The 16,283-nt window shown below is 48.4% G+C and overlaps 1 protein-coding gene across 2 annotated transcripts in view; it reads right to left on the minus strand.

Moving 5' to 3' along the window:
- PACS1 (phosphofurin acidic cluster sorting protein 1) overlaps window positions 1-16,283 on the minus strand; it is a 502,137-nt gene that overhangs the window by 364,112 nt on the left and 121,742 nt on the right. For both annotated transcript variants that reach the window (XM_063945169.1, XM_063945168.1), the window contains one exon: window positions 1,910-2,035. In XM_063945169.1, the coding sequence (XP_063801239.1) occupies window positions 1,910-2,035 (126 nt within the window). The remainder of the gene's footprint in view (window positions 1-1,909; window positions 2,036-16,283) is intronic.

The following is a 16,283-nucleotide window of genomic DNA, read 5'->3' on the forward strand; positions in this document are numbered from 1 at the left end:
GTAGCCTGTTGGTGTCTCGGATCAAGATCCTACTCTCCACCCCGATGTTATCCCTGTGGAACCCAGTGTACTCTGCTGCAGAAAAACTAATTTGCCTGAGCCAGGAGGCAGGGATATGTGGACGAGTCCGTTGCATGCTGGGAGGCCGAAAGCACTGACCGATTGGTGCAAATCCGCTGTTGCGTCATCGTATCCCAATGTTATCCTGTGGATAACCTGTGGACTACCCCTCTTATTTTGGATAAGGTCACGCATTTTGACTTTCCTGACTACAGTACCTTTCTTTGCATGTACATATGAGAGTACGAAGAAGACTTTTTAGTGTGCAAACAAAAGACGAGATAGCCTAGCTACCATGCTGATGGGATTTAACTTGGATTTCGTTAGACAATATAGAAGCATTCCAGTGCTTTCATATTAGAACAAATAGCGATCATTCATGGTCAAGAACTAAACATAATGGTTTATAGACCCAATGCTATTTTCTACAGCGGCTGCAATGACAGGACTGTAAAGGATTAATGTGATGATTAAAAGAATCAAGTTTTGGAATGATATTGCTATGTATTGGAATGGATTCTGACTAAATAAACCCTAGTGTCTATGTTTGTGCGCGTTGCTATGTTAGGGAATAAAGACTGTAAACTCCAATGGACAAGGAACTGATGAATTACATACAGTATATTATCAGTATACAGTGTGTAACCTGGATGTGTTATATAAATACATGATAATAATAACAATATAACCCTTATAGATATAATTTTGCATCAGCACCTAAATGTCTTTTATTTATACTATTCTATGTCAAAAATAAAATCTTGGGTGGTCATTCCGAGTTGTTCGCTCACAAGCTGCTTTTAGCAGCTTTGCACACGCTAAGCTGCCGCCTACTGGGAGTGAATCTTAGCATAGTAAAATTGCGAACGAAAGATTAGCAGAATTGTGAATAGACACTTCTTAGCAGTTTCTGAGTAGCTCCACACTTACTCGGCAACTGCGATCAGTTCAGTCAGTTTCGTTCCTGGTTTGACGTCACAAACACTCCCAGCATTCGCCCAGACACTCCCCCGTTTCTTTAGACACTCCCGCGTTTTTCCCAGAAACGGCAGCGTTTTTTCACACACACACCTATAAAACGGCCAGTTTCCGCCCAGAAACACCCACTTCCTGTCAATCACATTACGATCACCAGAACGAAGAAAAAACCTTGTTATGCCGTGAGTAAAATACCTAAATGCATAGCAAATTTACTTGGCGCAGTCGCAGTGCGAACATTGCACATGCGCAATTAGCGGAAAATCGCTGCAATGCGAAGAAAATTACCGAGCGAACAACTCGGAATGAGGGCCTTGGTCAATGGGGGTCATTCCGAGTTGTTCGCTCGTTATTTTTTTTCGCAACGGAGCGATTAGTCGCGAATGCGCATGCGCAATGTCCGCAGTGCGACTGCGCCAAGTAAATTTGCTATGCAGTTAGGAATTTTACTCACGTTTATTTCTTCGTTCTGGTGATCGTAATGTGATTGACAGGAAGTGGGTGTTTCTGGGCGGAAACAGGCCGTTTTATGGGTGTGTGCAAAAAAACGCTACAGTTTCTCGGAAAAACGCGGGAGTGGCTGGAGAAACGGAGGAGTGTCTGGGCGAACGCTGGGTGTGTTTGTGACGTCAAACCAGGAACGACAAGCACTGAACTGATCGCAGATGCCGAGTAAGTTTGAAGCTACTCAGAAACTGCTAAGAGGTGTGTAATCGCAATTTTGAGAATCTTTCGTTCGCAATTTTAAGAAGCTAAGATTCACTCCCAGTAGGCGGCGTGTGTAAAGCTGCTAAAAGCAGCTTGCGAGCGAACAACTCGGAATGAGGGCCGATATTCTTACATACTGTATTTGTCATTGTTCTTGTCTCACCTCTGCCATATTAATTACTCCTACAGCCAGGCTTTTATAACCCAGGATAGTTCGGTTCTTGTATCTTTTTCTTCTTTGCAACATGATCTGTAAGCGATTAGCATTCCGTTTTAAGAAGTGTGGATACTATGGATGAAAGAACATGAGGAACAATTAACTAAAGTCTTAGGGACACATGTTTTGCCAGCATGGTAGCACATCTTATTGTGTTTATAATTAGGGTGTGCAGTCGAGCCTCCCCCACCCCCTATATATTCTACACTAACTGAAAACCCATGCTTCACTACGGGATAAGGATAGTAAATTGGAATTATAGTTGTTCGTTAATTTATGTTGGTTGGAGATCTGGTATACAGGCATATCTTGCTTCCCTGGCCCACTTTGTATAGTGGCCGTAACCCTTTTTGGTCCTCCAAGTGACCCTGCTCTTCCCACTATACAACTCTCAGTCTGTGGCTTTTTGCTGCCTCCATTCCCCTCCTCACATCATGTCAGTGCCCCTGTGAAATGATAAATGTATTTACAGTTTGTTATATAGCGCAGCACATTATGCTTCTCCTGATATACTCTGTGCTGCTGGGGGACCCTGCTACTTCTACTATATAAGTCTCAGTGTGTGGGTTCGTGCTACCTCCATTCCCCTCCTGACATCATGTCACTGTCCCTGTCACATGCAGCCCTGTCCTGCCTGACATATCATGCATCTCCTAATATATTCTGTGCAGTTGGGGACCCTGTTCCTCCCACTATACGACTCTCAGCGTGTGGCTTCTTGCTACCTCCATTCCCCTCCTCACATCAAGTCATTGCCACTGTCACATGAAGCCCTGTCGTCACTGACATGTCATGCATGTCCTGATATAGTCTGTACTGCTGGCCCTCCCCTAGGGGTGCTAGGGTTGTGTTACCCCCACAGTGTTTGTTCCCAGATTGTAAGTCATATGTGTACCAAGTTTGGTGTAAATTGCTGCAGGCATTCAGGAGTTATGCTGGAACATACATATACACATACATACATACATACATACATACATACATACATACATACATACATACATTTTTGGCGATTTCCGTGCATGGGCAGTGACATTTATAAAACCGGTTCTTAGCAAGCACCTGGGACCTAAGAAGAAGCTACCTGCCAAGTTTCAAGATTATATATACAGGTTGAGTATCCCATATCCAAAATGCTCGGGACCAGAAGTATTTTGGATATCGGATTTTTCCGTATTTTGGAATAATTGCATATCATAATGAGATATCATGGTGATGGGACCCAAGTCTAAGCACAGAATGTATTTATGTTTCATATACACCATATACATATAGCCTGAAGGTGATTTTAGTCAATATTGTTAATAACTTTTTGCATTAAACAAAGTTTGAGTACATTCACACAATTCATTTATTTTCCATATACACCTTATACACACAGCCTGAAGGTCATTTAACACAATATGTTTAATAACTTTGTGTATTAAACAAAGTTTGTGTACACCAAAAAAATAAGAATTTACTTACCGATAATTCTATTTCTCGTAGTCCGTAGTGGATGCTGGGGACTCCGTCAGGACCATGGGGAATAGCGGCTCCGCAGGAGACAGGGCACAAAAGTAAAAGCTCTAGGATCAGGTGGTGTGCACTGGCTCCTCCCCCTATGACCCTCCTCCAAGCCTCAGTTAGGATACTGTGCCCGGACGAGCGTACACAATAAGGAAGGATTTTGAATCCCGGGTAAGACTCATACCAGCCACACCAATCACACTGTACAACCTGTGATCTGAACCCAGTTAACAGCATGATAACAGCGGAGCCTCTGAAAAGATGGCTCACAACAATAATAACCCGATTTTTGTAACAATAACTATGTACAAGTATTGCAGACAATCCGCACTTGGGATGGGCGCCCAGCATCCACTACGGACTACGAGAAATAGAATTATCGGTAAGTAAATTCTTATTTTCTCTGACGTCCTAAGTGGATGCTGGGGACTCCGTCAGGACCATGGGGATTATACCAAAGCTCCCAAACGGGCGGGAGAGTGCGGATGACTCTGCAGCACCGAATGAGAGAACTCCAGGTCCTCCTCAGCCAGGGTGTGCCCCTTACCAAGTAGCAGCTCGGCAAAGTTGTAAAGCCGAGACCCCTCGGGCAGCCGCCCAAGATGAGCCCACCTTCCTTGTGGAATGGGCATTTACATATTTTGGCTGTGGCAGGCCTGCCACAGAATGTGCAAGCTGAATTGTACTACACATCCAACTAGCAATCGTCTGCTTAGAAGCAAGAGCACCCAGTTTTTTGGGTGCCTACAGGATAACAGCAAGTCAGTTTTCCTGACTCCAGCCGTCCTGGAACCTATATTTTCAGGGCCCTGACAACATCCAGCAACTTGGAGTCCTCCAAGTCCCTAGTAGCCGCAGGTACCACAATAAGCTGGTGCAGGTGAAACGCTGACACCACCTTAGGGAGAAACTGGGGACGAGTCCGCAGCTCTGCCCTGTCCGAATGGACAATCAGATATGGGTTTTGTGAGACAAAGCCGCCAATTCTGACACTCGCCTGGCCGAGGCCAGGGCCAACAGCATGGTCACTTTCCATGTGAGATATTTCAAATCCACAGATTTGAGCGGTTTAAACCAATGTGATTTGAGGAATCCCAGAACTACGTTGAGATCCCACAGTGCCACTGGAGGCACAAAAGGGGGTTGTATATGCAGTACTCCCTTGACAAACTTCTGGACTTCAGGAACTGAAGCCAATCTTTTCTGGAAGAAAATTGACAGGGCCGAAATTTGAACCCTAATGGACCCCAATTTGAGACCCATAGACACTCCTGTTTGCAGGAAATGCAGGAATCGACCGAGTTGAAATTTCTTCGTGGGGCCTTCCTGGCCTCACACCACGCAACATATTTTCGCCACATGTGGTGATAATGTTGTGCGGTCACCTCCTTCCTGGCTTTGACCAGGGTAGGAATGACCTCTTCCGGAATGCCTTTTTCCCTTAGGATCCGGCGTTCCACCGCCATGCCGTCAAACGCAGCCGCGGTAAGTCTTGGAACAGACATGGTACTTGCTGAAGCAAGTCCCTTCTTAGCGGCAGAGGCCATGAGTCCTCTGTGAGCATTTCTTGAAGTTCCGGGTACCAAGTCCTTCTTGGCCAATCCGGAGCCACGAGTATAGTTCTTACTCCTCTACGTCTTATAATTCTCAGTACCTTGGGTATGAGAAGCAGAGGAGGGAACACATACACCGACTGGTACACCCACGGTGTTACCAGAACGTCCACAGCTATTGCCTGAGGGTCTCTTGACCTGGCGCAATACCTGTCCAGTTTTTTGTTCAGGCGGGACGCCATCATGTCCACCTTTGGTCTTTCCCAACGGTTCACAATCATGTGGAAGACTTCCCGATGAAGTCCCCACTCTCCCGGGTGGAGGTCGTGCCTGCTGAGGTAGTCTGCTTCCCAGTTGTCCACTCCCGGAATGAACACTGCTGACAGTGTTATCACATGATTTTCCGCCCAGCGAAGAATCCTTGCAGTTTCTGCCATTGCCCTCCTGCTTCTTGTGCCGCCCTGTCTGTTTACGTGGGCGACTGCCGTGATGTTGTCCCACTGGATCAATACCGGCTGACCTTGAAGCAGAGGTCTTGCTAAGCTTAGAGCATTGTAAATTGCCCTTAGCTCCAGTATATTTACGTGGAGAGAAGTCTCCAGACTATATCACACTCCCTGGAAATTTTTTCCCTGTGTGACTGCTCCCCAGCCTCTCAGGCTGGCATCCGTGGTCACCAGGACCCAGTCCTGAATGCTGAATCTGCGGCCCTTTAATAGATGAGCACTCTGCAGCCACCGCAGAAGAAACACCCTTGTCCTTGGAGACAGGGTTATCCGCTGATGCATCTGAAGATGCGATCCGGACCATTTTTCCAGCAGATCCCACTGAAAAGTAGAAATCTGCCGAATGGAATCGCTTCGTAAGAAGCCACCATTTTTCCCAGGACCCTTGTGCAATGATGCACTGACACTTTTTCCTGGTTTTAGGAGGTTCCTGACTAGCTCGGATAACTCCCTGGCTTTCTTCTCCGGGAGAAACACCCTTTTCTGGACTGTGTCCAGAATCATCCCTAGGAACAGCAGACGTGTCGTCGGAAACAGCTGCGATTTTGGAATATTTAGAATCCACCCGTGCTGTCGTAGAACTACTTGAGATAGTGCTACTCCGACCTCCAACTGTTCTCTGGACCTTGCCCTTATCAGGAGATCGTCCATTTTCTTTGAAGAAGAATCATCATTTCGGTCATTACCTTGGTAAAGACCCGGGGTGCCGTGGACAATCCAAACGGCAGCGTCTGAAACTGATAGTGACAGTTCTGTACCACGAACCTGAGGTACCCTTGGTGAGAAGGGCAAATTGGGACATGGAGGTAAGCATCCCTGATGTCCAGGGACACCATATAGTCCCCTTCTTCCTGGTTCGCTATCACTGCTCTGAGTGACTCCATCTTGATTTGAACCTTTGTATGTAAGTGTTCAAATATTTCAGATTTAGAATAGGTCTCACCGAGCCGTCTGGCTTCAGTACCACAATATAGTGTGGAATAATACCCCTTTCCTTGTTGTAGGAGGGGTACTTTGATTATCACCTGCTGGGAATACAGCTTGTGAATTGTTTCCAATACTGCCTCCCTGTCGGAGGGAGACGTTGGTAAAGCAGACTTCAGGAACCTGCGAGGGGGAGACGTCTCGAATTTCCAATCTGTACCCCTGGGATACTACTTGTAGGCTCCAGGGGTCCACTTGCGAGTGAGCCCACTGCGTGCTGAAACTCTTGAGACGACCCCCCACCGCACCTGAGTCCGCTTGTACGGCCCCAGCGTCATGCTGAGGACTTGGTAGAAGCGGTGGAGGGCTTCTGTTCCTGGGAATGGGCTGCCTGCTGCAGTCTTCTTCCCTTTCCTCTATCCCTGGGCAGATATGACTGGCCTTTTGCCCGCTTGCCCTTATGGGGACGAAAGGACTGAGGCTGAAAAGACGGTGTCTTTTTCTGCTGAGATGTGACTTGGGGTAAAAAAGGTGGATTTTCCAGCTGTTGCCGTGGCCACCAGGTCCGATGGACCGACCCCAAATAACTCCTCCCCTTTATACGGCAATACTTCCATGTGCCGTTTGGAATCTGCATCACCTGACCACTGTCGTGTCCATAAACATCTTCTGGCAGATATGGACATCGCACTTACTCTTGATGCCAGAGTGCAAATATCCCTCTGTGCATCTCGCATATATAGAAATGCATCCTTCAAATGCTCTATAGTCAATAAAATACTGTCCCTGTCAAGGGTATCAATATTTTCAGTCAGGGAATCCGACCAAGCCACCCCAGCGCTGCACATCCAGGCTGAGGCGATCGCTGGTCGCAGTATAACACCAGTATGTGTGTATATACTTTTTAGGATATTTTCCAGCCTCCTATCAGCTGGCTCCTTGAGGGCGGCCGTATCTGGAGACGGTAACGCCACTTGTGATAAGCGTGTGAGCGCCTTCATTTAATTTATCTGATTCAGGAAAAACTACAGGTAGTTTTTTCACACCCCACATAATACCCTTTTTTGTGGTACTTGTAGTATCAGAAATATGTAACACCTCCTTCATTGCCCTTAACATGTAACGTGTGGCCCTAAAGGAAAATACGTTTGTTTCTTCACCGTCGACACTGGAGTCAGTGTCCGTGTCTGTGTCTGTGTCGACCGACTGAGGTAAATGGGCGTTTTAAAGCCCCTGACGGTGTTTGAGACGCCTGGACAGGTACTAATTTGTTTGCCGGCCGTCTCATGTTGTCAACCGACCTTGCAGCGTGTTGACATTATCACGTAATTCCCTAAATAAGCCATCCATTCCGGTGTCGACTCCCTAGAGAGTGACATCACCCGCTTGCCTTTCTGGGGCCGAAAGGACTGTACCTGATAATACGGTGCTTTCTTTGGCTGTGAGGGAACATGGGGTAAAAATGCTGACTTCCCAGCTGTCGCTGTGGAAACGAGGTCCGAGAGACCATCCCCAAACAACTCCTCACCCTTGTAAGGCAAAACTTCCATGTGCCTTTTAGAATCTGTATCTCCTGTCCACTGCCGAGTCCACAATCCTCTCCTGGCAGAAATGGACATTGCATTTATTTTAGATGCCAGCCAGTAAATATCCCTCTGTGCATCTCTCATGTATAAGACAGCGTCTTTAATATGCTCTATGGTTAGCAATATAGTGTCCCTGCCTAGGGTATCAATGTTTTCTGACAGGGAATCTGACCACGCAGCTGCAGCACTGCACATCCATGCTGAAGCAATAGCCGGTCTCAGTATAATTCCTGAGTGTGTATATACAGACTTCAGGATAGCCTCCTGCTTTCTATCCGCAGGCTCCTTTAGGGCGGCCGTGTCCGGAGACGGTAGTGCCACCTTTTTTGACAGACGTGTGAGCGCTTTATCCACCCTAGGGGATGTCTCCCAACGTGACCTGTCCTCTGGCGGGAAAGGGTACGCCATTAGTAACTTTTTAGAAATTACCAGTTTCTTATCGGGGGAAGCCCACGCTTCTTCACACACTTCATTTAATTCATCAGATGGGGGAAAAACCACTGGTAGCTTTTTCTCCCCAAATATAATACCCTTTTTTGTGGTACCTGGGGTAATATCAGAAATGTGCAACACATTTTTCATTGCCGTAATCATATAACGAGTGGCTCTATTGGAATGTACACTAGTCTCATCGTCGTCGACACTGGAGTCAGTATCCGTGTCGACATCTATGTCTGCCATCTGAGGTAGTGGGCGTTTTAGAGCCCCTGATGGCTTTTGAGACGCCTGGGCAGGCACGGGCTGAGAAGCCGGCTGTCCCACATCTGCTATGTCGTCAAACCTTTTATGTAAGGAGTTTACACTGTCGCGTAATTCCTTCCACATGTCCATCCATTCAGGTGTCGACCCCGCAGGGGGTGACATCACATTTATCGGCACCTGCTCCGCCTCCACATAAGCCTCCTCATCAAACATGTCGACACAGCCATACCGACACACCGCACACACACAGGGAATGCTCTGACTGAGGACAGGACCCCACAAAGTCCTTTGGGGAGACAGAGAGAGAGTATGCCAGCACACACCAGAGCGCTATATAATGCAGGGATACACACTACACACAGTGATTTTTCCCCTATAGCTGCTATAATACACAGTTTGCGCCTAAATTTAGTGCCCCCCCTCTCTTTTTTACCCTATTGAGCCTGGACACTGCAGGGGAGAGCCTTGGGAGCGTCCTTCCAGCGGAGCTGTGAGAGGAAATGGCGCCAGTGTGCTGAGGGAGATAGCCCCGCCCCCTTCTCGGCGGACTTCTCCCGCTTTTTTCAGGATATTTTTGGCAGGGGATTTTACACATATATAGTCTTACTGACTATATTATGTGTTTTTTTGCCAAGCTAAGGTACTCTTATTGCAGCCCAGGGCCCCCCCCCCCCCAGCGCCCTGCACCCATCAGTGACCGGAGCGTGTGGTGTGCATGGGGAGCAATGGCGCACAGCTGCAGTGCTGTGCGCTACCTTAATGAAGACCGGAGTCTTCAGCCGCCGATTTCCTGGACGTGCTTCTTGCTTCTGGCTCTGCAAGGGGGACGGCGGCGCGGCTCCGGGACCGGACGACCGAGGCTGGGCCTGTATTCGATCCCTCTGGAGCTAATGGTGTCCAGTAGCCTAAGAAGCCCAAGCTAGCTGCAAGCAGGTAGGTCCGCTTCTTCTCCCCTCAGTCCCTCGTAGCAGTGAGTCTGTTGCCAGCAGATCTCACTGAAAATAAAAAACCTAAATATACTTTCTTTTCTAAGAGCTCAGGAGAGCCCCTAGTGTGCAACCAGCTCGGTCGGGCACAAAATTCTAACTGAGGTCTGGAGGAGGGGCATAGAGGGAGGAGCCAGTGCACACCAGGTAGTCCTAAATCTTTCTTAGTCGTGCCCAGTCTCCTGCGGAGCCGCTATTCCCCATGGTCCTTACGGAGTCCCCAGCATCCACTAGGACGTCAGAGAAATATAGTGTGTGTGTGTGTGTGTGTGTGTGTGTGTGTGTGTGTGATATTATATAAAAAAACACATTGTATAAACATGCACATAGTCATATGTAACACACACACACCATTATGCCAAAAGCATTTGGTTTATATTCAACTATTCTGCTTTTTTAGTTTACAACTACAATCTAACTTGAACATTTAGGCAACGACTAAAAGTACATAACACAACTACTGCACTGTGGGATTAATTCAGACCTGATCGCTCCTCTGCGATTTTGTAGAGGGCTGCGATCAGATAGCCGCTACCCAAACAGGGTGAACACCCGCCCCATACAAGTGTGCGAATGCATGCGTACTGTATGCCGTCCAAAAAAAATCTCCAGTCAGCGGACAACTGCAAATCCATTCGCATCACACTCACCATCGAATGTTTTTTTCTAGTCTGAGTAGCGGGTGCAGACTGTGTGTAACCCATGACCTACTCCTACAGTGCGATAGAAGCAGGCTGATCGGGGCCGAAGCTGACGTCACACACCCTGAGATGGGATGATACAATGAACCCATGCTACTAAATGTAACATGGAATGGTACATTGCTCGTAATCTACTGTATCATGCAGTAGTATTAAACCTAGGAGTGGGGCAGGACAGGGTGCATAGGTGCCGGGCGTGAACCGTGCCTCGAAAAGGGGATGTGGCCAACCGGGGAGGAGGTGTAGCCCTGCTGGCGTCATTAATGGGGGCGTGCCCCAGCTTCCACCAAGTACTCCCTTTCATGTGAACAGGACATATCATTTATTCACGTGGCAGGATGTTTTAGCGGTTTAACCCTGACATTTGCTTTATCAACTATATCATTACTCAATTCCTGAGGGTGAAACAACACACATTGCCCAGGAATCAGACACATTCGACACATTAATTGTATCTTTCTGTTTGGGACATTTTCCTATTATTTGTATGGATAAGTTTTATTCAGAAGTGATGTTAGAAGAATATTAGATGAGGAAAAAATTTAACTAACATCTACCTGGCTCTATAACCTAACATGGGCATTTTACTGGGAAGAAAAGGAAGCGTAATGTCATAGCACAGGATTGTACACTACAAGTCATAGTAATTTGCTAATGTGTGCTGGTTGTGGTTGTAGCCTAGAACTACTGTCATCTGTACCCATACCAAAGATGATCCTTCAAGACAAGGGTCTCAGTTATCCCAGGCAATGAACACATCATCACTGTAAAGAGACTCACAGAACTTTTACACATATGTAATGCGAGAACACTCATCACGGAGATGCACCCTGCAATCCCCAGGCGGGTCAGTACACGGGTCTCTGTGCTTTTACTACACTAATACAACAAATTTACGGCCAGATATCTCCAGCAGCATACACTGCAAAAAGTCATGTGATCAGCACTGTAGCCGGGGACATATAACTGTAATGTTCACTCTAGGAATTTTTTAGGGCGGGGTGCTAGACACCAAGGAGGGCACAGCTGTGCACGCACTCCCACAGAAAGGGGGTGTGGCCTCACAACATGCCCCCTTTTAATCACTCTGGAGGGCAGCAAGCAGCAGCGGGCACATAAAGGTAATGAGGCACAAGGGATTTTATAATAAAATGCTCCTTGTTTCATCATTACTTTTTAATCTGGCAACACTATGATCTACTATATAAAATGTGCTGTAGTTCCTTAATCTGGCAGTACTATGATGTGCTGTACTACTTAAAATGCTAAAGAGGCACAAGGCATTTTATATAACAGATCAAAGTGGTGCCAGATTAAAGTAAAAGGGGGCATCCACTGCACTAGTAGCCAAAAGTTACAAACCAAGCCAGTTTGAAGTGTGTGTCACAGCAGCTGCGGGGAAGGAGCTCATGCCGCTGCGGGACTGCCCTTTTTCACACGGCCAGCAAAAGGGTGAGACTCCTCACTGGCCCTTCTTTAAACTTCAGACAGACAGGAGGGCTCGGTCTGTCTCTGCGGGAGAGGCAAACCCAGCCGTCCTGGCTCACCAGATCCAGCCAGCGTCCTACAGCCTACAATCGGAGAAGGGGGAAAACAGCAACCTGGAAGAGCTGTGTGAGCCGCTATGCGCTGACACAGCAGCGCGGGGAGGCTGAGACCACTAAGCTGGGTGCACGCCGGGAAGCGGGCACTTTGATAACAGCGGGGCGGGGTGCGGCGGTCCTCAAGGCAGTCCACGTGAGTACTGCAGGGCGGATGGGCGAACAAAAAAGGTGCAAGGCATGGCCCCCTGTGAAATCAGCTTAGCGGGAACACTAACTAGGATGGGAGCACGGGAACCCCCTAGCCCCCTGCGCTGCTGACAGACAGAGCCCTGATCCGCACCCTCCGGGTGGGGGAGTGAGCATTCCTGGGACTGGGGCCAGTGGCGCACATGACACATGATGTCCCGTCTCCCACACACAGCCTTCTGCGGCCCGGGCACCCATGCCGCCTGGCGGACACCGGGCTGGGACCACAGGGCAGATGCCGATCGGGACAGTGCAGGGGCACGGGGTATCAAGCTGTCTCTGCCTGGACACAGAGTACAGCATGGAAGTAGTGACAGGATCGAGCAGTCTCACAGTTGCGGAAGAGGGTGCTGGTGTCGCTGGCCGGGTGAGCGGGGCCAGTCTCTGCCAGTGCTGCAGCACAGATTCATGGTGCTGGCGGCGGAGCCCAGGGTCAACGGCGCGCAGCGGGCAGGAGCCGAAGGATTCAAAACGTGCCGGACTCGCGGGCAATAAGAGGGAGACACTGCAGGCAATGATTGGTAGAGACTACAGGAGATGATTGGCTGGGGAAATAGCCAGTCACCTCCTGTGTGCCACTGACTGGCTAGGGCGAGAACATACAGATCAAGATGAGCGCGTCCTGTGTGACCCGCTCATCTTCTAAACGTGGGTCCCAGGAGGCTGTTTCAGGGTAAAATACGCGCCATAGCGCGTTTTTGCGATCACGGAGTCTAGTTACCAGCGTATTTAGTACAGTAAAGAAAGTAGCCCAAGGTGGGTCATTATGGACCCCCGTTGCTACGGCTCTACTAGAGGGTAGTGAACCCCCAGAACCTGAAGAGCTGCTATGTTTTCCTCTAATGTGTCTGCAGCGTGTCAGAGTCGAAAACATGCATTGTGGGATCAGCCACAGCACCGTCGCCCCTTGAAACTGACATATCTGAAAGCGTAAATCACAGGCAACGCTATACAATATCAGCAGTATAATACCTTACCAAGAACCCTATTGTACAGTGTGAAATCACAAACAGAGGATTCGAGAGGCATACATACATATATCAAATAATAGGATTTTATTACCTACCGGTAAATCCTTTTCTCCTAGTCATTAGAGGATGCTGGGGACTCCAAAAGAACCACGGGGTATAGACGGGATCCGCAGGAGACATGGGCACACTATAAGACTTTGAATGGGTGTGAACTGGCTCCTCCGTCTATGCCCCTCCTCCAGACCTCAGTTATAGGAACTGTGCCCAGGGAGACGGACATTTCGAGGAAAAGGATTTTTGTTAAACTAAGGGTGAGATACATACCAGCTCCCACCACAACACACCGTACAAACTGGATTACCAGGAATACCAGATAACAGTATGAACGAAAAACAGCAACAAGCTGAATATAACCGATACACAACCTTCGTGTAACCGAAAACAACAACTATCAATACAACTGCAAGTAACAGTCCGCACTGGGATGGGCGCCCACAATCCTCTACGGACTGGGAGAAAAGGATTTAGCGGTAGGTATTAAAATCCTATTTTCTCTTACGTCCTAGAGGATGCTGGGGACTCCAAAAGGACCATGGGGTCTATACCAAAGCTCCAGACCAGGTGGGAGAGTGCGGACGACTCTGCAGCACCGATTGAGCAAACATGAGGTCCTCATCAGCCAGGGTATCAAACTTGTAGAACTTAGCAAAAGTGTTTGAACCCGACCACGTAGCTGCTCGGCAAAGTTGAGCGCCGAGACCTCTCGGGCAGCCGCCCAAGATGAGCCCACCTTTCTGGTAGAATGGGCTTTCACCGACTTCGGTAACGGCAATCCAGCCGTAGAATGAGCATGCCGAATCGTATTACAGATCCAGCGTGCAATAGTCTGCTTGGAAGCAGGAGCCCCAATTTTGTTGGGAGCATATAGGACAAACAGAGCCTCTGATTTCCTAATTTGAGCCGTTCTGGCGACATAAATTTTCAAAGCTCTAACTACATCGAGAGATTTTTATATAGCCAAGGCACCCGTAGCCACAGGCACCACAATGGGTTGGTTTATGTGAAATGAAGAAACTACCTTCGGCAGAAATTGTTGACGAGTTCTCAATTCCGCTCTATCCTCATGGAAAATCAAATAGGGGCTCTTGTGAGACAGAGCCGCCAACACCGACACCCGTCTTGCGGACGCCAAGGCCAAAAGCATGACCACTTTCCAAGTGAGGAATTTCAACTCAACCTTTCGCAAAGGTTCAAACCAGTGAGACATAAGAAATTGCAACACCACGTCAAGATCCCACGGAGCCACGGGTGGCACAAATGGAGGATGGATGTGCAACACTCCCTTCATGAAAGTCTGAACCTCTGGAAGGGCGGCCAATTCTTTTTTAAAAATAGATAAAGCCGAAATCTGCACTTTTATGGAACCCAATTTTAGGCCTGCATCCACGCCTGTCTGCAAAAAATTGAGGAAACGCCCCAGCTGAAACTCCTCCGTAGGAGCTTTCTTGGCTTCAAACCATGACACATATTTTTCCAAATACGGTGATAATGCTTAGCCGTGACCTCCTTTCTAGCCTTAAGGAGAGTGGGGACGACTTCCCCGGGAATACCTTTTCGAGCTAGGATTTGGCGTTCAACTTCCACGCCGTCAAACGCAGCCGCGGCAAGTCTTGAAATACGCATGGCCCCTGCAGTAACAGGTCCTCTCTGAGAGGAAGAGGCCAAGGATCTTCTATGAGCAATTCCTGAAGATCCGGATACCAGGCCCTCCGTGGCCAATCTGTAACGACGAGTACTGCCGGAACCCTTGTTCGTCTTATGATCCTCAACACTTTTGGAATGAGAGGAAGTGAAGGGAACACATAAACCGACTGAAACACCCACGGAGTTACCATCGCGTCCACTGCACTGGCTTGAGGGTCCTTGACCTGGAACAATACCTCGGAAGCTTCTTGTTGAGGCGAGACGCCATCATGTCTATTTGAGGAATTCCCCAACGACTTGTCACTTCTGCAAAGACCTCTTGATGAAGACCCCACTCTCCTGGATGGAGATCGTGTCTGCTGAGGAAGTCTGCTTCCCAGTTGTCCACGCCCGGAAGGAAGACTGCTGACAGAGCGCTCACGTGCTTTTCCGCCCAGCGGAGAACTCTTGTGGCCTCCGCCATCGCCGCTCTGCTCTTTGTTCCGCCCTGGCGGTTGACGTACGCCACCGCTGTTACTTTGTCCGACTGTATCAGGACAGGTAGACCTCGAAGAAAGTGTTCCGCTTGCAGAAGGCCGTTGTAAATGGCTCTTAATTCCAGAACGTTTATGTGGAGACAAGTTTCCTGGCTTGACCATTTTCCCTGGAAACTTCTTTCTTGTGTGACTGCTCCCCAGCCTCGGAGACTTGCATCCGTAGTCAGCAGGACCCAATCCTGGATCCCGAACCTGCGTCCCTCTAGGAGGTGAGAACTTTGAAGCCACCACAGGAGAGACTTATTTTTCGGTGCATATGCAGGTGAGACCCGGACCATTTGTCCAACAGGTCCCACTGAAACACCCGGGCATGAAACCTGCCAAACGGAATGGCTTTGTAAGCTGCAACCATCTTCCCCAGCACCCGAGTGCATTGATGAATAGACACTCTTGCCGGTTTCAGAATCTCCTTGACCATGAATTGGATTTCCAGAGCTTTTTCCGCTGGAAGAAACACTCTCTGCAGTTCTTTGTCCAGGATCATGCCCAAGAAAGACAACCGAGTTGTCGGAATCAACATGTGACTTTGGCAAATTTAGAATCCAACCATGATGTTGCAGAACTGTCAGGGAGATTTCCACATTTCTTAGCAACTGCTCCTTTGATCTCGCCTTTATCAGGATATCGTCCAAGTACGGGATAATTGTGACACCCTGCTTGCGTAGGAGTACCATCATTTCCGCCATTACCTTGGTGAAGACCCTCGGGGCCGTGGAAAAACCAAACGGCAACGTCTGAAATTGGTAATGACAATCCTGCACCGCAAACCTCAGGAAAGCTTGATGTGGAGGATATATTGGGACATGTAAGTAGGCATCTTTTATGTCGACTGACGCCATAAAATCCCCCCCT

This window comes from Pseudophryne corroboree, chromosome 11 (genome assembly GCF_028390025.1).
Source record: "Pseudophryne corroboree isolate aPseCor3 chromosome 11, aPseCor3.hap2, whole genome shotgun sequence".
Classification (NCBI taxonomy): Eukaryota; Metazoa; Chordata; class Amphibia; order Anura; family Myobatrachidae; genus Pseudophryne; species Pseudophryne corroboree.